Source organism: Halictus rubicundus, chromosome 11 (assembly GCF_050948215.1).
Source record: "Halictus rubicundus isolate RS-2024b chromosome 11, iyHalRubi1_principal, whole genome shotgun sequence".
NCBI classification, from domain to species: Eukaryota; Metazoa; Arthropoda; class Insecta; order Hymenoptera; family Halictidae; genus Halictus; species Halictus rubicundus.
In genome coordinates this window covers 3,588,420-3,615,457 of record NC_135159.1, presented here as the reverse complement: position 1 = coordinate 3,615,457, position 27,038 = coordinate 3,588,420, and the positions used below count along the sequence as shown (strand labels likewise).

The 27,038-nt window shown below is 35.0% G+C and overlaps 2 protein-coding genes across 5 annotated transcripts; both read left to right on the top strand.

The window, feature by feature from the left end:
• The first annotated feature begins 609 nt into the window (after positions 1-609).
• LOC143358655 (uncharacterized) lies at positions 610-22,218 on the top strand. The gene is made up of 10 exons (XM_076795954.1): positions 610-1,230; positions 1,455-1,671; positions 4,225-4,845; positions 6,683-7,236; positions 9,404-9,653; positions 10,958-11,294; positions 16,144-16,468; positions 19,683-19,806; positions 20,591-20,751; positions 21,874-22,218. The coding sequence occupies exons 2-10, from the start codon at positions 1,489-1,491 to the stop codon at positions 21,929-21,931; spliced, it is 2,613 nt and encodes an 870-aa protein (XP_076652069.1). The 5' UTR covers positions 610-1,230; positions 1,455-1,488; the 3' UTR covers positions 21,932-22,218.
• Positions 22,219-22,768: 550 nt separating this feature from the next.
• On the top strand, positions 22,769-27,024 carry LOC143358527 (E3 ubiquitin-protein ligase LRSAM1). 4 transcript variants are annotated; one of them, XM_076795705.1, is made up of 14 exons: positions 22,771-23,008; positions 23,348-23,590; positions 23,884-24,001; positions 24,224-24,297; positions 24,378-24,407; positions 24,676-24,777; positions 24,855-24,963; positions 25,031-25,192; positions 25,277-25,376; positions 25,464-25,707; positions 25,779-25,904; positions 25,982-26,176; positions 26,260-26,463; positions 26,542-27,024. In XM_076795705.1, the coding sequence occupies exons 1-14, from the start codon at positions 22,931-22,933 to the stop codon at positions 26,665-26,667; spliced, it is 1,911 nt and encodes a 636-aa protein (XP_076651820.1). In that variant the 5' UTR covers positions 22,771-22,930; the 3' UTR covers positions 26,668-27,024. The 4 variants fall into 4 exon arrangements, with proteins under 4 accessions (XP_076651818.1, XP_076651819.1, XP_076651820.1 ...); XM_076795703.1 differs by having other exon boundaries at positions 22,769-23,008; positions 23,884-24,297; XM_076795706.1 differs by lacking the exon at positions 24,378-24,407.
• The last annotated feature ends 14 nt before the right edge of the window (positions 27,025-27,038 follow it).

Below are 27,038 nucleotides of genomic sequence, written 5' to 3'. Positions count from 1 at the left end.
CGAATTTACTAAATCTCTTTACGACAATAATTAACAAAGATTCATCAGTTTCGAGAACTAAAAAAGAACTTCCTTGTAATGTTACATTGTTGCTTCTCAAAAGAATTAGTTAAAATATTTTTTGATAATATTATAAGACAATAACTTATTTTATGAAATACGAAACGGTAAATATAAAAATAATTTAAAGAATATTGTTACATTATTTCCAACCTCTTAATGAAAATGGATGTCTGCTGAGTTTCTGTTTGTTGCAATCGAGGTGGGAAATTTTTATTTTGCATAAAATAACAGTAAATATAAAACAGAAACAGAAAATATAAAAATAATTTAAAGGATATTGTTACATTATTTCCAACTCCTTAATAAAAATGGATGTCTACTCAATTTCTGTGTACTCCAATCGAGGTAGGCAATGTTTATCTTACATAAAATAACAGTAAATATAAAACAGAAAATATAAAAATAATTTAAAGAATATTGTTACATTATTTCCAACTCCTTAATAAAAATGGATGTCTACTGAATTTCTGTGTTCCAATCGAGGTAGGCAACGTTTATCTTGCATAAAATAACAGTAAATATAAAACAGAAACAGAAAATATAAAACTAATTTAAAGAACATTGTTACATTATTGCCAATGTTTTAATGCAAATGGATGTCTAATGAATTCCTGTTTGTTGCAATCGAGGTGGGACGTTTCTCTATTGCATAAAGATCCGCAGTCTAATAATGGCAGACGCTTCACTGGACGAAGTGATAGATTTTGAACGATTTGAAATGTTACTTTCGTTCCCTGATAGTTTTGACCCCGGCCTCGCTTATGACAGTGTAGGTGAGTGGGTTCGACTACCTTGTCGGCGAGGTTGCTTCGGATGTACATGCACAGAGGAACGAAAGTAACGATATAGAATGGTGGTAGAATGGTGGTGGTATCGGACATCGTTCAAATTAAAGGGAGCAATACATCGTTCAACTACCCCACTCGGTGGGCGAGGGTGGAAGCAAAGACGTGTTGGTGGCTGACAGTACGCACGAGCACCGATTGTTAGTAGTAGGGACGTAACACGATGGTGGATCGGTGAAATGGCAGTGGTGGTGAACGATCGTGTCAGAGGGCAATGGATGAAGTTAGTCAGTCGGCGTTCGCTTGCGCTGCCACCACGATGGAAGTTCATCCGTCGTGCCTTTGTTTCACGAGTCCTCTGTGTTGATCGCGAACTAGTCGAGTAAGTATCAACCCCTAATTCATATGTCGCGTCGCGTCGGCTAGAATCTACCTCTGACCGATCCTCTCAAGCAAACAGATCGAACCGATCACTTCAATTAACTCTATGTTACCTTTTCTCACTTTACAACTGCGATTTTTCAAAACGCATACAACTGAGAACGAGAGTTGGCTACTCTCTTCGATGCACATAACTGACGACCAGCGCGAATGAAATTGATTTAGAATGTAGTCTTCGTGGGTCTATTCGAGAATCGGAATGTCAGGGCCCGGGAAATCGGCAAGACCAGTCCGGCAATTGTCTTTGCAACCACCCGCACCCCGCCGACAACAAATCAGAAGACAACGGTCAGCGGAGGATGACAAATCTTTGCAGATCTGCGCGAGTCCTCTTCCACGTGGGAAACATGGCACCGGTAAACATGGTTTCGAGAGACCTAAGGTACGATATGAAATATGCGTCTGGCACTCTCAAATAATATCTAGTAGACTCTTTTATATTACGTGTTAACCCCCTCAAGGACGACATCATACCATATTTAAAAATATTTAAATATAAATATAATATTAAATATAATATTAAATATAATATTTAATTTAATATTGTATCATATTAAATATTATTTAAATATAATATTTTTTATTTTTTGAAAATAATTAAAAATAATTTTTAAATTCAAGAATATTTAAAAATTTATTGCACGTGGTCGAATTACTATTATTAGTAGAATGCGGATCTTTAGGCGTTTATGGCTTCTGAAAATGTTCAAAACATTCTAGAATCTAGAATATAAAACTTGACAGAATTTGGCGCGATTTTTATTTATTTCAGATCTACAAAAGCTGTTACATTAAAAATTGCAAATTGCATAAACATCCGCAGTCTAATTATTAGATACGATACACTATCATACTTTATCGTTTATTTTTTAGAATTTGAGAATAGTTATGGAAAATATCGAATAGTCTAAATTACCAACAGATTCCGGTGACATCCCCTAACATCATACGGAAATAAACCAACGAGACGCGACGATCAACCGTCGCGTCGTCCTCCAAGAATTAATTAGAGTCGAACATTTACAATAAATAAAAATATTAGTCACGGATAACGATAAATTTAGAAGAGTGTTTTTATGTGCCACAAATTGTCTGGAAAATGTCAGCTACCCAAAGATAGCTACCTAAAGTCAAGCCTAATGTCAGCTACCTAAAGATAGTTATACCGATTTACTATTTAACAATTAGATTGTAACAGACATTCAAAGAAGAATGTCTTGTGAAGAATTAACTTTTATTTGAATCTATTTTACTCAATGTGATCGCTCAGCAGGACCCGTTCACTGTAGCCGCGCTCTGATTGGTCAGTGTTTTTCGTTGATAACTCGAAAAAGGTGCTCAGAATTACCTCAGGAATCGCCCCTTTCTTTCTCCTAGAGTCTTTCTGGGACACCCTGTATACACAGACAACTGGAATATCTTTTATACCTGAAGTTCGCGATCTATCCTTTCTCATATCGTACACTTGGTTTTCCTGAATGATTTTTCCAAAGTTCAAAAATCTTAAAAATATGGATGGCGCTGTACCGTATTCTCTCCGTAACTGTCGAGAAGATCTCTACCGTAACTGTCAAAACGTTATCCCCGCGACTGGGGAAATCCCCGTTGGAACCAGTCTAGGAGTAAACACGCTCGACAACCGGAGCCAGCGACGGGGTCGAGTATCGGTGAGATTGCAATTAGTTACGATTATAATTACTCGTGCAATAAGCGATTAAAGTTTCGATCGCGAAAGAGGACGGCGAACGGAAAAGAAAGAGAGGCAGAGAGTCGAAGCGTCGAACCTCGGTCCCTCGTTGTCCCTCTTTGCGTTCGGCGCAGTACAAAGAATGTGTAGTAGCTCTTCCATAACTGTGACTCGGCAGTCCCGACGATGCGACAATTACGGAGAGAATACTGCAGTTACACACTGAAGTGTACGTAGTGTTCCTGATTTCTCAACATTTTTCATTTCTCGAGAAATCAGAAATAAGACTATATTTCTCGATAATTCTCGAGAATTCTCGAGAATTTTTAATAAAATAAAAAAATATTGGGAAACTTTTACCAAACTTTTATAAAGTGAAACATTACGCTTTTCTTTTGAAATGACTTCTTAAGAAGCATAATGCGTCTAATGTAGAATCAGACAATCTACTTCTTTTTTTTTTTTGTAACAAAATCTGTAGCCGTAGAAAAATTTCTTTCATTTTATGTGGATGTTGGCTTTATCGTATACAGAACATCCAAAAGTTGCTGAAGATTGGATGTCCTTTTTCCAGTGGACTAAAAAATTTAGAATTCCTTTGTGAGAGTCCGGAATTTATTTTCTTCTGCCGCTAAACTCTTGACACTAAATTCTTGAAGGCTGTCTGCAATTTCTAATTCTAACTGTTTTTTCCAGTGACAGTTCCTCATTCTGAGAATCTGAAAGTTTTTCACTATTTCCATAAGAATCATTGTTATATTTTCCAAAAAGTCTGCTAAGAATTTGTTTTGCCATTTTATACGTATCTGCCTTGGATGTTAAATAAAAAAATGTATCTTCTGAATCTTTTTGCAGAGACTCTGGATTATGCAGATATTTTATAAGGGATACAACAATCTTGTCTCTTCTTTTAGATATTTCTTCTTTAATAGCAACAAGAAACTCATTACTCAATTCAGTATTCAGTTTTTCTAAAGTTTTAAATAAGAATTTCAGAGAATTTAAGAATTTATATGTTATAAAATAAATGGGATTCATAAGAATTTTCCTAGATTTAAATTTCTCGAGAAATAATCAATTATAAAATTTCTCGAGAAATTCTCAAAAAAGAATTCTCGAGAAGGAACACTAAGTGTACGTCTTGTATGTACGAACGTAAGCGGCCGCCGCTGTGTAATCCGAATAACACAATCTACAGGTTACTGTCTAATGAATTCCATAAAAGTTTGATTTATGGCTGTACTTTAGGTGCGCGTGGCCTGGACCGAGAATCACCGGAAGAATGAGAAAGAGCTCGAGCAAGTGGAAGTGGTGGCCCGTCAGATTCCTGGACGTACCAGGCCGTCGACCGGAAAGTCCAGGGGTTACGTCGGCGTCGAGAAGCCACCTATCCTCTGTTCCAGGCAGGAATTAGCAGAACGATTGAGGCTAGCTTGGAAGCACCGCGAAGAGAACAAAACCAACATCAACATTGTCTTGGCTCATGGCACCGTGGAAGAGAGATGCGACTCGGAGATGTCCAGCTACGGGTCCATCGCCAGCCCGCCATCGTCGTTGCAGAGAAACAATGGGGATCAAGCGAAAATACCTCCTTCCGACAAGTGTCCCATGACACGCAATAAACAGACTCGACGATTAGATGCACGAACGAGTTTCAGTGAAGTCTACGGGAGAAAAGGAGACGAAATCGTTACGGCGAAATCGGACACGGTTCTGATAAGAGATAATAATCTATCGATAGACAAATTTCAAGAAGAATTTCACGAAGAAATGCAAAAGGTCGCAATGGAGAGAGAAAATGAAATTTCAGAGGACACGAAGACGACGGAGGGGCCGGGGGAAAGTGATTCGAGAGAAATGCAGGAAGATGTAAGTAAATAATGCAAAGAAGCTGATGCAAGTCTAAGTCAACAAAATATTTGAAAAAGTCGTGAAACAAAATGAAATACGAATATTCTCAAAATTGTACGCTCGATAAAATCAATACGGAGCTTTAAAAGTTTACCGTAAATTTTTCGGAGCAATGAACATTGTCTATGTCAGTGATGAGCAACGTATATCACGATGTACGATAAATTCCTTTAGGAAAACTGCATATTAGGAGGAAATTGATATTAATAATCATTTAACAGTAATTTTTATGCATAAATATTGTTAATTTTTGGTGTCATTTATTAATTTTATTGTTAAATTTCATTTTTTATGAATAATTACCATTACATGTGCATTAGTAACCGAATGTAGATTTTTGTGAAAAAATTTTGCCATGTGTCGCACACTCTAGAGTGCCAAAAATCGAAAAATAATACATTAATTGTAGACGAATGTTGCAATAATAATTCTGTATAATGGAAAGTCCTCACCAAGGTATATGCATTCTTTTTGCATTTAATACAGTAGATTTATTTTTTGTATAAATTTTCAACGGTGGTATTATTTATTACTTGCATATAACACTTCACATTAACATATAACAAAAACGGCAAAATATACCCTGAGATTCTTACATATTCGCATATATTACTTGTTATAGTTATAGTTCAAGAATTTTATAGTTTTCTTTGCAACTAACTGCTACTCTTAATTTTATAAACTTTTTAAGAAGTGCCCATACTTTTCCTTTAGGATCTATTGTGAAAAATTTGTTATTTCTTTTTAAATTTATTAGTTGTATTGTTAAATTTCATTTTCTGTGAATAATTTACAATACATATACATTAGTAACCAAATTTAGGGAAGTGCCGAAAAATAGGCCATTTGTTCGCACTGTGCGGCGGCCCGCGGCCATTCGAGACAAGAATTATAACTTCTAAACTATTCAATTTTCGCCATAAGTACTTCAATACTTTTCGAAGAGAGTACAAAGACGCATATAGATTTGTATAAAAAAAATTATACGATTTCATAACAAAAATTGTAGTCACCTTTATTTTTGATTGCATAAAAACTTTTATGCAAATTTTCCTCAACATTAATTTATTGTTAGCTAATAATAAAAAATAATAGATCAAATAAAAAAAGACGTTCTATTGCAAATCTTTGTAAGAAATAATGAACATACGTCCAACAAACTAAAATTATTTGATAGTATGTTTAAGTACTTAATATTAATATTAAGTCCGTGGGTTGCTCATCACTGATCTACGTAACAAAAATAAAACAACTAAATCTCTTCTTGATGCGTATTATTAAACTTTGAAAGAAACGTTAAAAACGAATGGGCGAAGCTCGTTGGGATTCGATTTCCATTTAAATTAGAATGTATACGTCATGGCAAAAATAATAATTTACATTTTTAATGAACCATACCGTTGAAATAAACACCGTTTATGTGGACCTTGCTGTTAAAATGACATTAAGCTTAACATTAGGCTTGGGAGACTTCAACGATGCATATTCGGAATAGGAGAGAGAAACAAACATTTTTTTCTTACAATGTAAGCAATAATATTTGAACGATGTTGTATAATAACATCTGGGTCGCCATAATTAAATTGATTTGTTATAATATGTATAAAGGATGATCGGCTTTTCGATCATGCCGCCAGCCACCGATCACCCGGTATAAGAGACTTCAAGTGGCTCGCTCACTGCTTTATTTGATAAATCATAAATCAGGCTGCAAGCACGCGAAATGTTTTATTCACATGGTTTCGTATCCACCGACGAACTTCCAATATCACCTATGCGCATTCTCTCTTTAAAGCTGATGTCAGGACGTTCGAACATCGATGACTGTACTTCCGGGCCATCCAACGTCAAGAAAACAGCACCGATGGCTACCGAATTCTCCTCAACGTCACCATCGGTCAAAATCGAGAATTCGCCGACAGCCGGTGCAAAAACATCGAGGAACGATTTCCTGTCTGCGAAGGAAAAACGGGCTAGTTTTCACAGCGGCGCGAACAGAGCGTTCCTCGATCCGATAAGATCCGAGTACAAATGGAATTCGATGGTGGAGAAGGTCGCGCCTTCCGTTAAAACGGAAACGGATGCACCGAGTCCGGGTCCAGAAGCAACAGACAACGCGCAAAGCGATGCGAGTTCGACAACTGACAGAACTACGCGCGCTAAAGTTGTAATCGAAAACAAAGATCCGCCGGCGGACAATAAAGTAATACAGAAGACAACTGATGGTAATCAAACGACTGTTTCGACGATTAAAAGGACTACTGTAGCGGATGCGACGCCGGTGGAAAACAAAGATGGCTCCACAAACGAGGAAGATACATTGACGAGACAAACGTCGGAAGCTATTAGGTTGGTGGAAAAATAATTGCGGTTTTTGTTCTTGAACTTTGTTTTATTTGCCAATTTGAGCTAAACGTCGAATTACTGTTGTGTCATCAACTTATACAGTTTTCTTTCGATATAAGACGATGCGATGGCTCGGGGCGGCTTTCGACGTACAGTGATTTCTTTATATATGTCGCCAAGGCCTGGATGATAAACGTCGCAGAATTGTTCCCACTATCGCGGGATATATACGGCTCGAGTATGTCTCCTGGACGATACATGACACTGGCAAGACCCGTGTTGTTGACATATATCGAGAGTTCACTGTATTGCGGACCAGTTTGCCTCTTTGGCTTGATATTGCTCCTCGACTGGATCGGAAGTTTATGGTTCCCATAAAGTTGTCCGACGGACCATAATGTGGTCGGTATCTTTCGTTGAAGAAGTTCAGAAGAACAAGAGGGGATAGAGATTTTCTTGTTGCGAGAAAACCGTCGTCGTCTTATATCGAAAGAAAACTGTAATTCTTTTGCAACTTCTTCGGATGTTCTTTCTGTGTCGCGGAATTTTTGAAACCAGTGTCCAGTTATATGATTATTAATAGACGCCCGGCCAAACGCTTTTTTCTACATTTTAACTTTGACAGCAAAGATGAATCAGTAATAAACAGTTGCGATAAAAGACAAATCGATAGATTTACACTTTCGATTGATGTACTAGGGGGTAAGCGACCTAATTACTGTGCGGGGACCAATTACTGTACCTACACTAATTATACTTATTTTCGAAGCATAATAAATATTTAAAAAAAAAAATTACATTTTTTTCATTAAAATCAGTTACTACAGTGAATTCTCGTTACGAGTCAGTGCCAACCTTACAATTTGGAGTCAGTGGAAGTACCCACACCACCGCGATGAGGGACCGAAGCTCGAGAGCTGTCGCCGCCACAACATTGTCGGCTATATCGGTGTGAGACCAGAAGACCACCACTAATCCAGTTACAAAACTTCTTTATTTTTCGTTATTTTTTATGAAACTTTTACCAACATATTTTTGGCATTTTTCTGATTAAAATGAAACCAAATATGATATAATTCCGACGATATTTACTTGTGTAATGAACGATGAAAGTTACTTCCCATTACAATTACATTAACGGAAATGTGATCCGTGTAAATATGACCCGAATTATATCGCGTTTGGTATCATTTTAATCAGAATAATGCCACAAATATATTGGTAAAAGTCTCATCAAAAAAATAATTAATAATAAAGAAGTCAAATTTTTTATTTAAAGCCCTTCGCTCACGCGGGCTTTCCCATACGCTGCCTTTCTCTGCGTTCGAAACTTTCATCGCTCATTACACAAGCAAATATTTGGTTTCATTTTAATCAGAAAAATACCACGAATATGTTGGTAAATGTTTCATAAAAAAATAACGAAAAATAAAGAATATTTGTTATTGGATTAATAATGGTCTTCTGGTCTCACACCGATATAGCCAACAATCTTGAGGCACACTCCTCGGTGGTGACGGCTCTCGATCTTCGCTGTTCTTTCCTCCGTGCAACATTGTATCACAAAAAGACATTTTCTCAGTCTTCTTGTCACTATCCTGTGTATTTCAAATGCGACGCTCGGCGAGAACCTCCGATTTCGTATAAGAGTCAGTCACCAGAACGGCGGAACTGACTCGTAACGAGAATTCACTGTATATATGTATGTTGTACAAGGTGTTCCAAAGATGTTGTATTTCCTTGGAAAGGGTGATTCCTGACACAATTTGAAGTAGCTTTTTCCTTTGTGAAAATGTTCTCTGCGGTTTTTTAAAGGAGTTATTAGGGAAAAACACGGACCAATCAAAGCGCGGATATAGCAGACGGATTCTGACTCAGCCAATGCCGACACCGCGCTCAGCGGGGAGATGTCTATGATTGGTCCGTGTTTTTCGTTAATAACTCTTTAATAAAGCCGCGGAGAACATTTGCGCGAAGGAAAAAGTTACTTCAAATGATCTCAGGAATTATTTAAAAATAAGTATAACTAATATAGGCACAGTAATTGGTACCGCCGCAGTAATTGGATCCCTTACCCTGTACGAACGTAAGGAGACAAGGCATCGCTTTAGAAAAATCGCAGAGGTATGAACTGTTGAAACCGCAATTCTTTTTGTACGAACCTAATTAGATGCAGCTCGGTAAACGAGAAACATCCGGCATCGAGGAAAATGGAAAATCAAAAGATCGAGCAGAAATCACGAAGAACCAGCTCGGCACCGCCGCAAAGACACATGGGAAATCTTTCGAGCAATCGATTGCAGGTGAGCATCGTGATCGACACGCCTAGCTCGATGGTTCCAGGAAAGCGTAACGAGAAAGAAAACATCAGCGCGGACAATAAAGATAACATACATGAAGGAGATATGGCTTCGACAAAGGTACAATTATTCTTTTAAAAAATCTCCTGTGAACAATTATTTCTATTGACGATCATAACGATAAGATAGATATTGTTCAGAGATGCTGAAGATAATCGATTTTCTTATTCATATGATCGTTCTCACTTATTTCGATTATTAACTCGACATCATTGTTGAAAGTCACGTAAAACGAATCGTAGCTTTCCAACGCTTATGATAGCAAGTCAAACACGTGGCAAATTTTTTTAAATTTGATAAATGCGAACACAGTAATTTCTCTATATATGTCGCCAAAGCCTGGACGATAAACGTCGCGGAATTATCTCGAGAGGCCTCGGACGCCGAGGAGTGGAAACAATTCAATTACACAATAGAATTACATTGTATTTCAATTATATAGTAATTCAACTACGTCGTAACTGAATTACATCATTCAAACCTTTCAATTAATTCAATTACTAATTATTTTAATCAGTTGTGTAATTGAAATACAATATAATTAAAATACTTTTACGTTTTTCTTTCATACACTTTTTTGCTGTCTATGCTGCGTACATATTTTCTATTCCTCGTTCTCGTTCATAATACGTATCGCTATTTTATGTAAATTAATTACGAATTATTTTACAATTGTACTCCAATTGCAATTACGAATTACATTGTAATTTAATTGAATAAAGATCTGACTTATAAATTACAATATAACTGAATTACAATCGTAATTCAATTACTTTGTAATTATAATTCCTGTTGTAATTCAATTGTAATTCTTGCACAACTCTGCTTGGACGATACACGTCGCTGGCAAGGCCCGTGTTGTTGACATATATCGAGAATCCACTGTATTCCTTTTACACTCGATATGTCATTTATGCAAAATATTTTCGTTATGTTCTCGTGTACTTCATTGTTTAGAGCAAAACAAATGATAATTTAAGTGAAAACTGTGATCATTTGGTAGCACTTGTGTTTTGCACTTTATCATGTCTTGCGAAGTAGATATTGTTGTTCGGGGTGGGCAACGAAGGAAACGGCGGTGGCGAACGTGTTAAATGACAATTAACCCTTTGCACTCGAAATTTTTCTTCCGTCTTAGAATATTTTCATTTTATTCATACGATACTGATCCGATTTCCACATATAATATTTAAAAGTTTAGTGGTCTATGGAAATAAATTGTAAAGTGTAATGTAACAAATATTCTGTAATATTTTCTTTAATTTCTTTGAAATAATGCCACAACAACTTTTAGTCGCGCTTCAGAGTCGCCACTCGAGTGCAAAGGGTTAATAAATAAGGAATGCGAATGGGAATATGACTAGGTGTCGTCGCAACGGGCGGTAAGATCGGCGCCTTTGAAGAGGCGTTCGAGAAGCGTGAAGAAACGGTTTTACGGCGCGGGATCCTGCAAAAATGACGACGAGGGGAAACCGCGAAACCGATCGACCGGTCGAGGGAAAAATCCGAGCGACGCCAGAACCATCGATATCGTTACAATGGTGTCTCTTGTCAGCTCCGCGGATAGCGATAGCGATACCGAGAACTCGCCCAGAGATGATAAATTGATCGACGAGTTACGCAGCAAACTACCCACCACGTCGATCATCAAAACGTCGATGAATACAGCCACGAGAATCACTAGGAAGCCCATTAAGTCAGGTACAATGCGAACGATGCCTTTCCACTTGCACCCAAATGAGAATTTCTTTCTCTGCACTTTATAGGTTTACATGTTCGACCGGCTCGAAACTAGGTCGAACGTAACCGAAATGGTTTTATTGAAAAATTAAAGACAGATTTTGTCGAGATGTCCTTCGCGAATGCCTCCGGAAAATTCGAATGAAAACGTAGAGATTGGGGTGGGGGTGTCTCGGTGGCCATTTTCCCGATCGTATGTAATACATCAAAACGATTGTGACAGTAATAAAATAACTTTAAATTGTTCCAACCATTCTTATGCACATCCTTCAAGGACTCCACAAATTCTGCAGATGCACTTCTCTGCACTGTATTGTCACGTTTCAATTGATACACGACGAAGCACTTTAGTTCTTAACCCATTGCGCTAAGATTTATTTTACGGTCGCAACGATCAGAGCTTCTTTGTAATTCACATTTCCTAGAAGCAGGAGGACATGTATGTCTATTGTATGCCCATGTGCTCTCCCAATGCCTGCACATTGAAAACAGCAAAATAGAATTTTATTTCGGTTTAAAGGAAATTCCATATTTTCGATAGTAGACTGCGGATCCTTTCCGCAAAATAAAAAATGTTTGGGTTAAACTTCTACTCAGGGGATCAAAAATTTTCAACTTTGTGAATGTAATATTATACAATTCGACGAAAAAAAAAATGATGGAGAACTTTAAATTCTAGTGCGCGCACGGAAGTTTCAATTCCGCGCATCAGAACATAGAGTTCTAACATTTTCTGGCGAAATTGTGCAATATTACATTCAGAAAAGTTAAAAATTTTTGCAAGGCACAGGAGCCAAATAAAAATTTCTTTCTTCTTTTAGTTATTTTATTTCGCTGAAACTAATACACCGATGTCCTTAAATCTTTTTAATATGTTTCATTGCTTTGAAACTGTTTTTAATTGTACTTGCCCGTTCTTGCCATAAATGCATAAAATCTATTTATTATGTTGCATTTGAACAAGGTTGTGTTTAAAAAAAAGTGCTTGTCATCTTTTCTTTTCCGAGTACACAAAACACAACATAAATAGTGGACAGGTTAAATAAAATTAAAAAATCGATTTTTTGCAAATGAAAAGCCTTTTTAATTTCGAGATAAAATGTAACTTTTATTTGGAGATACTGAAAAAGGATAACGTAACCGAGGACAGTGCTAACATTTAACCGGGAATATCGTGCAGGAATTTAATAATACGCACACGCGTGCAGGAACAGTCGTGTAATGATAATTGAACGGGCTAATTAGAAGCGACGCAAGACACGCGAGCTGCGCATGCCACGAATAATTCCGAAATATCCGTCGTTGTCATTCCTCGTAGTTCTTAAGTGCGAGAAAAAGTTCCGTGTACGAAGAACAACGAGCACTTCATATCCATTAGCCTCGCGAGCTTTTACACGATCTCATTCAGCTTGAAAGACACCGCTCGAAAAATTGTGACAGTTCGGTAGGACTATAGAAATACTCTCACTTGCTATCAAAAGTTTCCACTTGTCAAACTTCTCTTATCACTAGACACTGCGGATTTAATCAGAACAAAAGTAAGTACATGTAATTTCAAACGGTGCAACGATTAAAAGAATTTTATTTATTTTCGACATATTTAAAGACTTCAATAATAACGCTAAAGTTTCAAACAAGTAATATTATTTCTGTGTACTATAAAATTATTATTTCATTCATATTTAAATATTTCTTCAATCATTTTGCGGTACACATAAAGCAATTGCCATACGAAATATAAAATATTAAACAGTACATTAATGAAGCCTCCAACAATTATTATAATCCAAAAACAAATTTATTCTTCGATATCATAGTAATTTTTTACTAACGTTTTCATAATAAACGTAAATTCAATTCTACATTCTGTATGACAAGGAACTATACATGTGCAAAAATGAAAATTTTAGCTCCTGTTATTAAATCTATTCTTCATCGTTCAAAGACCGTGAAAATCTTTAGAAAAACGCTCATTGATTATAGAGATTCAGTTAGTAAATCTTTTGTAAAAATTCAATGAAGTCATTAATTTTTGGCATTGCAAGTATTCAATAATATAAATAATTTTCTGTTTCACATTTGAGGCACGCGTTTTGCCCTCGATAAATCCTCCCTGTTATCATTGAAACCGTTTCACCTCCTTTATTTATATCCTCACACCTTAGGAAATACTTCTCGCGAGAAATGCTAACTATGGCTAGAATCTGGAAATTCCTGATCGTATCTCTCACACTTATGCTATAGATCTTTGAACACCCTGATTTCTACCTTTCGTGCATACAGGGTGAGTCAGTAATTACAGGTTATAACGATCCTAGACAAATTCCTGGGAGAAATGTAACAATACTTCGAAATAATTATACATCCTAAAATAATTGTAGAATATTTAAAATTAATTATGCATTTGAAGGATTCTTTAAATAATTCTTTAATCTTTAAACGCAATCTATTTCTTTTGTATTCTTAACACGTAACGTATTATTGATAATACGTTATTTACGGTCAGATTGGAAAGCATAGTTGTATTAGAGAACTGTGGTGACATCACAGATAACAACATCGAAACATTAACAAGTCTATGTTAACAAAATGGATCCAATGTTTTAGACATGAACAAAATAAATAAATTTTTGCTACATTAGATTCTTTTTTTTGCTAGTTTTGGATAAAGATCAAATGTTCAACGTAACAACATTCAGTTTATCGCGGTTTTTCCATGAATGATAGCTTCACGATATAAACAAAATTATTGAAATAAATATTTCAAACTATTGCAGACTCGCAGTCAAGTGCCGTATTGGTCTACCTTGTATAGCAATGCTAATTAAGGAGAAGTTCTATCGCGCAACGACATGAAACTCGTAAAGACAATAGGATTGAACACGTTAAATCGACCAAACTTCTTCTCTCTATAGATTACACCACTGACCCTGAATCGAAATATTTCATTGAAACTCGCACCGTGTAATCGACTTGCAATAATGAATCAACAATAAAAGAGGTATCGAGGTATCGAGTGCTCGATAAGTGTATATGTATTGTCTGGAACTACAGTGGCGAACAAAAGAATGATTAAATAGGAATGTGTACGATAACTATCACGATTTTTACAAACTGATATTTTATTTTGAAGCAGCAATGAGAGTTTTATAAATATTTACCGTAACGTAACGGAAGCGAGAAAACTGCAACAGAAGATAGAAAATTTAGTTAATTTAAAACAATTAAGCAAGTCAAGAAACCGGATGGACAGAAGTAAATTTAATTCTAACAATTGATTAAGGAAACCAAACGGATAAATTAAATAACGTAACCTATCCTGCATTATGATGTCGCTAATAACCTAGCAGTTAATGCAATATAAAACCATAAAGCAATAAAATTCGAGGTTATTAATTGATATAGACTGGTTTGTCTACGAATAAGTACTACGAATAAGAAAAGACTTGAACCTGTTAAGGAATCTCAAGAAGCAATGCAACGAAAAAATAACGATTCGAGTTAATTCTAACAAAGAGTTAAAACTCTATGTTATTTTTGTACGAGATTTTACCTTTCCTTTATTCAATTACATAGACCAAAAAGAACTTCTAAACTGGAATCATCCATGACCCTCTCGTTGTGTCTTTCAGTCGTTTTGTTTCGTTTCGAACAGCCTAGCGGCCGGCACAAATGATCGAACTTCATTACGAACGCGAACTCGTGGCGAACAGACGAAAGGAAAAAAATAGTTCGTGGAAAATATTAATAGGCTCATTTATCGTCTGGCCCAGTTTTCGGTAAACGGTGTTGTGATTGCCGTCCCGCTAAATCAGGTTACTTGGTAAACATACGTATCGTGACTATAAAATTCCAGGGCTGATATTACCTTGATTCGACCGAATCGATTCCTTACGGTACGATATAAAAATGCAATCGAGTGATTTATTTAAAATGGAACCCCTCATTACTGTTATCATGCAGCAGTATCATGCCGTAGCTTCTATCTTGCTCGTGGATTTTAAATAACCAGAATCAGAAACATATGACAGACCAATCTATCTGTGTCTAAAAGGCTATCTTTTCTTTTTGAAAAAAGGATCTGATTGCATACATGTAAATAAGATACTTATAATAAGTAAACGTGAGTGTGAAATTTCGTCCTTACTCAGCGAGTGATAATTAGACAGCAGATTTTATGGATTTATTGCAAAAACAGTAGGCACGGTATATCCAAAGAATTGATATTATTAACAGAAGAAGTAAATTTCTATTTAGCTTTCTTACAAATGCTGCATGACAATTTTATTTTGCATACAGATCCACAGTCTAAAACGGGACAAATATAAAAAAAAAGTATCCTACGAAAATTGCTGGCCTTTTTGCGTACAATAAGATGCCACAATAAAAAATATAGGTTTCCATTTGAAAAAACAAAGTTGACCTTCAAATAACCTTGAAAACGCCACCCAAATAAAAAACTGATACTACCCCCCTCGAAATCCTTGGACACGTGTTTTACACTTTTTTAATATCTTTCATACTTTTCGAGATATTCGGCTGGAAAGTTTTCAAATGAACACCCTGTACATGTAACATGAAGTAATAAACATTTTAAATATTTTCATTTAACATATACAATTTAATGTATAATTTCTCTCGAATATATTTATTATATAATTACTTTATAGATAAGTAGTTTGTGTTTTGTTCACAAATTCCGAGTACACTTTTTTTACATAATGTAAGTGTTATTATATGCATATGAAATTTCGTACTCTGCCAATACTTCTGCCCACCGCTGTACTAATGGGTGGTGCCGGTGGCATAGTTTCCTTTCAGAGGGATTCGTTCGACGAGGATCCACCAAAAGAGCAACAACCCCTCGCGAAGGAGGAGAAAAAAACAATACAGCCCCGGCTCGCGATCGTTAACCACCGTGGAAACGGTGGTTGCTCGTCGACCGGGGAAACACCGCCTTGGAGAACAGACATCCCTGGATTGGCCCTTCCTGTCCTCGCATTGATTCACGATGCCGAGGAGGCCCACGACGTCCCGTTGACTGACCGCGAAAAGAGATGCCTGGCTGTGCCTATCGGTGATTTACACGACAAAAAGCGAAAGCTTCTGAAGACGCGTAGCACCCCGTCACGATCGTAAGTATGAAACCCATACGATTCTTCGGGCGCCGCACAGTGGGCAATTTGGACAAAATCGGATTCAAAATCAAGGAACTTTCGATAGGAATGAGGTAGAGCGATGAAATTTTTTGGAAATGATAGCTGCAACTTTGTAGAATATGGGAAAAATAGAGAGATTGTGGTACGAACGTTTGTTAACCTCGAGAAAATTCGTTAAACGCGCACAAATTCAAGAAAATTTTAGTTTTTCCAATACCACGCGCGGAAACAATTTTTTTTTTAACATGATATACATCATTTCCCATAGATTTTTTCGCGCTGATTTCAAATCTGGTCTCAAAATTTGTCTACGACCTCAGGATTTTGCAAAAAATAGATTTTTGTGACAAAAACTAATGAAGTAATTTTTTCGTTGAAATGATTGGATGGTAATAATCTCCCTATTTTTCCCATATTCTACAAAGTTGCAGCTATCATTGCCAAAAAATTTCATCGCTCTACCTCATTCCTATCGAAAGTTCTTTGATTTTGAATCCGATTTCGTCCAAATTGCCCATTGTGCGGCACGCGGCACACTGTCGAACTCTTATGGAAGTCGACAGAACATTAATCACTTCGAAACTAATCCGTTTTCGACCCAATACCCCTAATACTTTTTCAAAGAGGACACGAAGGTATATCGATTGATGAAGAAAATATATAATGTTGCTAAAAAGAATTGAACTGATCTTTATCTCTTTTAGCGAATAACAATCTTTCTGCTATTTTTTCTTTTTATTGCAATTTATTACCGTATAATCACTGGCCAACTTCTGTTTGAACAATTCTTTTGTCGGTTTATCGGAAATCAAATAAAATCAATTAAAAACTACATTAGATTACTAATGTTTTACAAGAAAAATTTTTACAGATTTCATACTTCGAAAATTGCACTTTTTAGCATTGTCCCGAACACTGTGCCCGATAAAATCTAGATCCTATCGTTCGCCTTCGACAGACGTAAATCGATTCCATTCGATGATGTAGACTGGGGCGAAAAAGTATTGGCATACTCCGGTCTCTTCTAATCACTCAACAACTGAATAGCTGAAATACATATGAGTAAAAACATCAGAAGAATTGCAGAATATCGTTACATTATTTTACTGCACATTAAAATTATTAAGAGAAGGAATCAATTATCTTCTGTTTCTTGTAATTCTATTAATTATTTTTTGCACTACGATTTATTTTATTATTATTATAATTCCTTTGGTGCGCATCATTTCTTCGAATGAATAAGAAAGTTCGTATTTATTATATGTCCATGCATTCTCCAACAACTATATATTAATAACAACAGAAACGAATTTTATTTCGGTTTAAAGGAAATTAATAACATACAAAGGGTGTAGCCGGATAAAGAGGACAAAATGCTTGTATATTATTTAAAATTTGATGTATAATATCCATTTAAGAAATTAATTATGAGTCATATGAACATAGAACTTGTACAAGCATGGAAAAGCTAAAAAATAGCGGTTTTATATTTTTTTAACTATGTGCACCCACTTTGAAAAATCTGAAAAAATATATGTTAACAACCATAACCAGATGCTAAAACAGTAAAAATATAAACGTAGTATCTCATAACTTGTACAAGAAATCAACATTTCAAAATTTGTTTATCTTTTAAAATTCGGTTTAGCCAAAATTCGGTAAGCTAAAAATTCTGAAAAAATTCATAGATGTGCATTCTAATAGCTAAAATATGCCTGATTTTTCAGAATTTCCAATTGCAGAGGATAAGAGAAATTACAGAAAAACTTGATTTTCGTTGTCACTCTATTACTACCCCCCATGTCGACATATATGGTTGAAAATTGGTAGAAGGTATTTTCTTCGGATAAGCTATCGAATGGCCTATTGCAAATTCAATTTGGTTTGGGGGCACAACACCCTTCAGTAATTTAGTAGATTCTGTTCGAAATCTTGATCGCAAATCTGACTCGTTGTTATAATGTAAAATGAATCTCCTTATATCCAATTTTAGTTAGAAATCCCAGTAAATCATTCTCTTCGTGGTATGACTTACAAGCAGGTAAGAACACCAAAAGCTTATCGAAGAGTGACTCACGAAATACTAAGAATCGTGCTATCCTGTATTTAACAACGTATCTAGCAACAACTTACCAGTTACCTACTCCAATACTTGTGCAACATCACCCTGACTGCACATCTAGATTTCAAAGATTCATAATCGACTGCAATTATGTAAATTAAAAGGCAAAAATACAACGACATAAATGAAAAGTGGAAATAAAAACATATGAGTATTTTAATTTAGTTTACGACTTCGTTGCTAACCGCTTGCCGTGATATCTTCTTGTGGGAGAACGTCTTAGTTCCCAAAAATGTCACAGAAGAGAAAAGAATATTTATATTCTTTGTACAACTACATTTACTTCAATAATTAGATATTGATGACAACAAATAAAATTTTATTTCCTCTAAAAAGAAAGGCACCTATACATGAAAAAAAGTGAGATGAAAAAATAACAACCGAGAATGTACTGCATTCATTTTTTCCACAAACTCTAATAATTGCAAGGTTGTGCGTTTTATTCATTTACAATAAGTACGATTCGGTATATCATAAATAGGTGAGAAAATTAAATTAAATTAATCTGCAATAATAAAATCTCCTACAATAGTCTCCATTTTCTGTTTTAACTAATAAAACCACTTTATTGAGAAAGTCGATCTTTGTTTTTTGATATTTTGAAAAATCAACCTACTAATCTGTCGGATACATTTTACCAGAAAATGTACAACAAGTTTGTGATGACAAACTATTATGTGCTTGGTTGTTGATAGTTTTACCAATAAGCTTTACCACCAAGCTTTACCATATCCGTGCGTAACAAGATTCTTTGCGACAACATGTAACTGCGATGACAATTTTGTTTATCTGCAACACAATTCAGATATCGGTGGAACGAATAGTAGAACTATAAGCAGTTATAAGATAATGGAAACAGATGGTACGAACGTGAACGAAATGTATTAATAGTTTTCGTAATACGTGGTCTTTTTTTAGTCAAGGACCACGAAAACGACCGAACGATGAGAAATCGTTTCTTCGATTAGTTCGAGCAATCTCGAATTAGGGCGACTACCAACGTGTACTTTTGTAGATTCGCATTTCGTTCGTAGGACAGGACTATATAGATGTGTAATTCCGTTACAGAGAAATGGAGAAACAAATGATGTCGCCGAAAATTAAAATACAGGAATCGCCGAGGATCGTTTCACAGAAAATAGAAACGTTTACGCAACACGCGAAAACTCCTGCGAATAATTCTACAACAAATGTATGAGAAATAGCTTATTTAACCCTCGAACGGCGGACCATTTTTATAACTACACGGGGTGTAACTGGACGGGTGATACAACCGGGTAGAGACGATCATTTTACATGCAAAAATAAGACGAAAAAGAGGAATAACATTTTTTTAGTTTAACACCTCGTTTTCGATAGAAATCGTCCGGCGCGTCTTGTCATGACCAACCAATTCTACTTCTCGCGTAAAATGCGCGAACCCGACTGAACCTACTAAGTATTAAAAGCGAATAGGTGCATATTATGTACTTTCCAAAAATGACAAAGTATTTTCTTCGACAATTCTTCGACCATGAAAGTATCTCTATAATTTCAGAAATTGTAAAACAAGAAATCGTGGTACTTAATAGATTGTTTATTTTATTTCGTAGTAGGTTTAGCGTGAAGTTCGATGTTCTCGAAAAATAAGAAAATGTTATTTCTTCTTTCCAACGTATTTTTACGTGTAGAATCACACCCTGCCCTGTTGTACTACCCGTCCAGTCGCACCCTGTACGATTGAGGATGCTTAGGACCATTCACTGTTTTATTTATCAATTTTTTAAAACACATTTTCCAAGGTACTTCTTCTAGACACGTTCATCTTCCTATCGATCTTAACGCAACAGTTATTTATTTAATTCATTAGAAGCTGAGTAAATGCACGACGATTTTGATACTCTGGGTCAAAATAGACCAGGAGACCGCCGTCGGAGGGTCAATACGAGAACGAGTTCCGCACAAAATTGCCATGACATAATTGTTGAAACTTGTAGGTGAAGCAGATATTTGCGGCAGCTTCGAGAGAAACTGCTCAACAAGTACAGCTGACGCCCGCGGAACCACAGTTTCAAACGAATAAGGAGAAAGAATGTTGGCACCTTTACAGAAAAATGTGTGATAAAGGCGTTTGCGTGTCCTTCGACACTGTTCTAAGGTTTGAATACGAATAAATACAGTTGGAAACGAAATAACAATCTTAAATGAGCAACGGCCACTGAAAGCCATGATCTTTAAATATACAGTACACAATATTTTTATTTTAGTCAATCTGCTGCTTCATGCTATTGAAAATATTTTTGCAAATTTAAATTAAATCAGAAAGATTCATTTTTAATATTTGAAGATACTAGAATAGTTTTCCATATACGTATTCTCCGAAGACACAAGAAAACGAATTCATATTTTCAATTTATTTTAAAAAATGCCATTTAGGTTGTTAAACAATGCAGTTGCTATTTTTAAATAATTAGATAATTATATAACAAAAAAAGAACACCCCTACACAGCTGAATGTATTGTCAGGATAAATATTGTCGATCGTAAAACATGCTAAACAACATTATGTACTTGCAAAATTATTGTTAATTTTCACCGAAAATATTTTCTCATAGCATTAATTTATGTTGCAACGATTCAACCTTTGAAGCAATAATTAATCAGAGCATACAGGGTGTCCCAAAAATGTTGCACTTCCTTGGAAGGGATAATTCTTGAGATCATTTGAAGCAACTTTGTCCTTTGCGAACATGTTCTTCGCGGCTTCATTAAAGAGTTATTAACGAAAAACACGGACCAATCAGAGCGCGGCTATAGAATCCGTTTGCTACATCCGCGCTTTAATTGGTCCGTGTTTTTCCCTAATAACTCCTTTAAAAAGCCGCAAAGAACATTTTCACAAAGGAAAAAGCTACTTCAAATTGCGTCAGGGATCACCCCTTCCAAGGAAATAGAACATTTTCAGGACACCCTGTATAGTAGTCATGTTTATAAGCATTCTTAAAATGAAAATTAATAAATAAGTGACTAACTAAGTTCTTACATTATAATCTAGTCTGTAAATTTTCCATACAAAGTGTGGAATAGGAACTGTGTAGAAATTCCTCTCTTTTTTAAATTATTTTAGTAAGTTGAAAATGATATATAGATTTTCTTAGAAGTTTCTTCCATCTATTTTTGTCATAAATGCATAAAATCCGCAGTTTAGTAATTATGTAAATTATTATCGTACTAATCGTACTAAACGAAATTATAAACAAAATATTGTTTTATCTTTCAGGGGCATGCTTACACCTACAGAATATCGATTGAGGCAGAAGAAATTGTTTCAGGACTGATAACGAAACATAAAATTGTCGGAAGATTGCTTTATCTGCTTGTACAATATTCTAATGGTACTTGCGTAATAAATGATGATTTTTACTAGATTTATTTAAACGCTTCGAGCAGTACAAGCACATCTATGTGAAAGGAATAATACCGACGTACAATGTTTAAAAGAACAAGAAGAAGAAGAAGAAGAAGATGGTACTCAATATCAAAATCGAATAGCGATCCGAGCCCGTAGAGAGAAAGAGACACAGCCCAGTATTGTATTTTCAGATTTTAGATACGAGTCGTATAGGATACACGAAAAGACTTTACCTCTTTAACGAACGAAATATCCGAATTAGTTGTACCGAGTTTTAGAACATACCTATATACATATTGACTGCCTATTTTTTAGACCATTTACCGACACAAATCTACTACAGTATCATAGAAGTTGATCTAGTCTTACGAAGGGACAACATTTGTAAATTTACAAGTTTATAGATTCAATCTTGATAGACGTTGCTGTTAATTATTGCACTATTTGAAACTATGATTGCTGTACCATTCTCATGTATTCAAAGTTTTATATGACGTTTATGACCTGTTTCTGTTTGTATGGCAATGTATGGTTTAATAAAACACTTAAATTGTTGTTAACAACGCCTGCTGTTTAATATCATGCTTGTAATCCTTACATTTCACGGCTGAAAATTCAATGTTTATTCACATTCAAATATTTTATACTTTTTCGTCTTTTTCTATCTATTAAATATAAATGTTCTAATTAAATTGATTCGTCATCGTATTCTTGTTAATTAAAAAAAAAAAAGTATTACAAAGTGCCACGGGGTCTGTAGGCATGAAGGCACATCGCTGCTCGGTTTACCAAGTGACTGTCAAATTGACAAATATTGGTTAGTGTTTTTTAGTACACGCAATCACGTGATGGTGGTTTGGGATAAGCCGATGGCAGGATGACCTGCACTCATAACATTCTTGTGTTGTCATGACATAAACGATTAATGATGTCTCTACCAAAGAAGCATGGGAACAAGGTTAATGTCGATTATAAAGCACGACTGGAGCATAAATTATACCTGGTACGTCTCTCAATGAATAGAGGTTAATCATTCAACTCATTCGTATCACAAGTAACCTTGATTCTTTGACTTGTCACTCTCTTATCTATATATATATTAATTGTCACGTAATATTCTATTCATTTTTAATCATATTCACGATTATCTGAAAAACTATCAAGCATTTAGTGTTATTAACATCTCGAATTCTTGCATGAACTAACTTTTAATCCACCAAAATAAACAAATAGAATTTTGCAGCTCAATAGAAAAAGTTTGAGACTCGTGTAGCGATGATGCAATCCTTGTATGTTTAATCAACATTGATATTAAAATATGCCTTCTTTTTTTAAATGATAGGCCAGAGAAAATCCAGAACCAATATTTGACGTATCAGAATGCGCTTTAAAGAATGTGCCCTCGGGCATTTATTCACTATGTAAAGTATTCAGAAAAAAAGTGCTATGGATGCATAATAATAAGTTGACTTCACTTTCGGGTGGAGGTGCCTTAAGCGATTTGTCTTTACTTGTTGTCTTAGATATACATGGAAACGAATTTACCAACTTACCCTCAGACATAATGTGTCTTTCTTCACTCAAGGTATATGTAATTAAAATATACATATGTATTAACACATTCGAGACCGGAAATGTAGTCCTAGGTCATTTCAAATTCATTAGCTAAATACCGGCAACCTAGTTTCTACATCATTCTTTATATTCATATACATTTATATAGCAAACCCTTGCGGTACTCAACTATAGACTTCTACAAATTACACGCATCATTATGCTGAGCGTCTCATGTGGCAACCGCCAGTCGCGAATGTGTTAAATACATGTACAACTAATATATGTATCACAAATTATGTTTTATTATTATGGATACTTTAGGAACTTTATCTACAAGACAACAATATAAGAAAACTGCCAAATGAAATAGTATATCTAAGTAAATTAACAACATTAAATGTTGCAAAAAATAATTTGAAACAATTGCCAGAAGCAATTGGTAAGCTAAAGCTTCTAACTGTGTTAGACATAAGTCAAAATAAATCTCTACAAAGGCTTCCTAAGTCATTGGGTTATGCACAACAGTTGACGGAATTCAACATTGACGGATTAAGCCTATCTTATCCACCTGAAGATATTTTGAAAGGAGGCACAATAGTAATTGTAGCATTTTTAGCAAATGAGAGCGGTACAGAATATTCACCAGAAGAGTCTGTTTCAGAAGCAGAATTATCCAGAGACATAAGTTCTGAGGATATGCAAACAGTGTATCATAATAAGAACAATGATGTACAGGTACTTCACTTTACAGGACTGTAAACTTTTGATGTTGTACTTGCACAATGTGTCTTAAATGTTTTTGTTTTCACTTTTAGGCAGCATTACAGAAGCTAGAAAAAATGAAGGCATGTGGATGCTTCTTTTATTTTATTATGCTTTCAATTATGTCTTGCTGCACAGTTAATATTATTCGCTGTGAGACCAAATTTTAATTTGTTGCATATTAAGAAACTAATTTATTATATGCGTTCTTGTTATTCCTGTTATGCAATGCTTAGGTTTGCTTCAATTATTTTTAAACAAATCTATTTGTTACGATTCATTAGAATTAGATCAATTGATTATAGCATGCAATTGGATTGTCATAATGCAGTAATTAAGCCACTTTTCCAGGAGCATCGACAAAATGCATTACTGGAGGTAGAGAAAACTATTAGACAACAACAAGAATATGAAATCGGTATTCAGTCTGTGCTAAAAGAACACAGAAAGAAGGTATTTATTATTCAACATATTCCTCTTGTAGAAAATTAAATGTATGTCCTCGTATGATATAATACTGTTTTCGCTAGCTTCTGAAGGATCTTGCTATACAACAGACACAATTAGAACAGGAACTTGAGAAGGTTCAACAAGAAAGAGATTCCAACAGAGCACGTCTACTCTCATATATTTACAATGGTAAATTTAAAAGATGATATAGATGGCTATATCTGACACAACTAAATTATTGTAATTTTTCTTCCAGCTGAAAAAGAAGCAGATAATGTTATTAAAGAATTTTTAAGTCATAGCGAGGCAGAAAGACAAACGCAAACTGAATTAGTTGAACGGGAAAAACAAGAGGAAATGCAAATACTATCCTCTTGTCATTCAGAACAATTTTTATTTCGCACCAAAGATACTCTCTGTATGTATTAAAAATTTGTACTATTTATACATATCTATATTACTATAGCTGTAACTAGACATATAGACATATTGTTTCTTACAGTGTCAATGGAAAAGTTATTGGAAGAAGAACTTCATAGAACAAGAAAGTTGGAAGAATACAGCAAATATAGAGATTATACCGCACAATCTTTGCTCACATTGTTAGTAAATCACTGGCAATCATGTTTTAATATTTCATGAAAATATAAACGTAATTTGTTATGTTACAAGTATTATAAATTTTTCAGAGAAGTAAGAAATAATGATCATTTAGCACAGATAGTACAAAACCAAGAGAAGAACAGACAAAATTTAATCGATACGTTAAGGCAAGATGAAGTTTTACAAAAGGCTGCCGTTGCGGCGTTACTAGAACGCAGTGATACACGTTGTTGGAGTATTGTGCAGCAAGTCAACTTGGTACAGTCGCAATTAGCTGCTTTAACGAACATCGAATTGGAAAGAAGGAAGCTAGAAATTAATCAACAACTTGTATGTAATACTAGCTATACATATTTTATTTTGTTCAATATAAAAATGTTTCATGATTCTTTTCCCAATAGAATGAAATAGCTGAGAAAAGAGTGGCTTTGAGCGTTATTCTAGTAAGCTTGTTAGAACAACAACAAAACAGGAGAGATCAGCTTTTGGAAACAATTAATAATATAGAACAACAACGTTACATTAGTGTAAGTATTATATAAATTTAATTTTCTTTTTGTTCTTCCAACAACCACTATAAAATCGTACTTGTGTGTCTTCAAAGGATTCTAGACGGAGAAGTCAATTTTGGTTGATGCAGTATCAATCACTAATGGAAGCACGCCCTCAAGGCTTATTAGAAATGTTGGAACCTACATTAGTGAGGCACGTTGCAATAGCAGGAGCATTACATTGTTTACCATTTCTAGCTTCTTTACCGTCGTTATTACCAAATCTTAGTGATGAACAATTAGAAAGTGTAAGTTAAACGAAACTTCTGTTATAAGTATCTGTTCAATACTTCCTGTTGTAATGTAAATCGTACATTTGTTTCTATCATAGATTGGAATACATTGCGAAAATGATCGTATAGCTATAAGACTCGCAGTTGAAAATTACATGGCAGAAGTTAAAATTCACGAATTCGGAACACCTGCAACACCTTCTGCACCGCCTGATGAAGCATGCACGAGTTCCGACTCTCAAGAACATAACACAATGCAATGCATTAATACTGCTGAATGTGTAATTTGCTTTGATCAACAAGTAAGCGAAATAATTCCACTATTTCTTTGTTTCCTCAAATACTGTTCAATTTCATAAATAATTTTCTCTTTTCTATAGTGCGAAGTAATTTTTCTACCATGTGGACATCTTTGTTGCTGTTCAAGTTGTGCAAATATGATTTCATCGGATTGTCCAATGTGCAGAAGTATTATAGAACGCAAAATTCATGTTGTGAAGCCTTGAAGCATGAATGATGCTTTTTGTAAATAATTCTTAGTCGAGTTATCCTCAATATTTTGTTATTAATAACATGCGTAGATTGTTTAAGAATTTATACAAAGAAAAGTAAGTTATACGATAATATATTCATACATTTTAGATGTTCCCATCTATGAAACTAGCATTCCTTGAAAAGTATGACATTTACACTTGTCTAATGAAAGTGCTTTTTAATTATACAGGATAATTTGTGAATTGGCTGTCAGAATACTTGAATTGATTTCGATAGTTTCATAAAAAAAAATATTAAAACAAAAGGCATTTATTATCAGATGAAGAATTTATTGGTGCAAAAGAAAGAAAAATATATGGTGCTATTTTTAAAAAATCCTAAG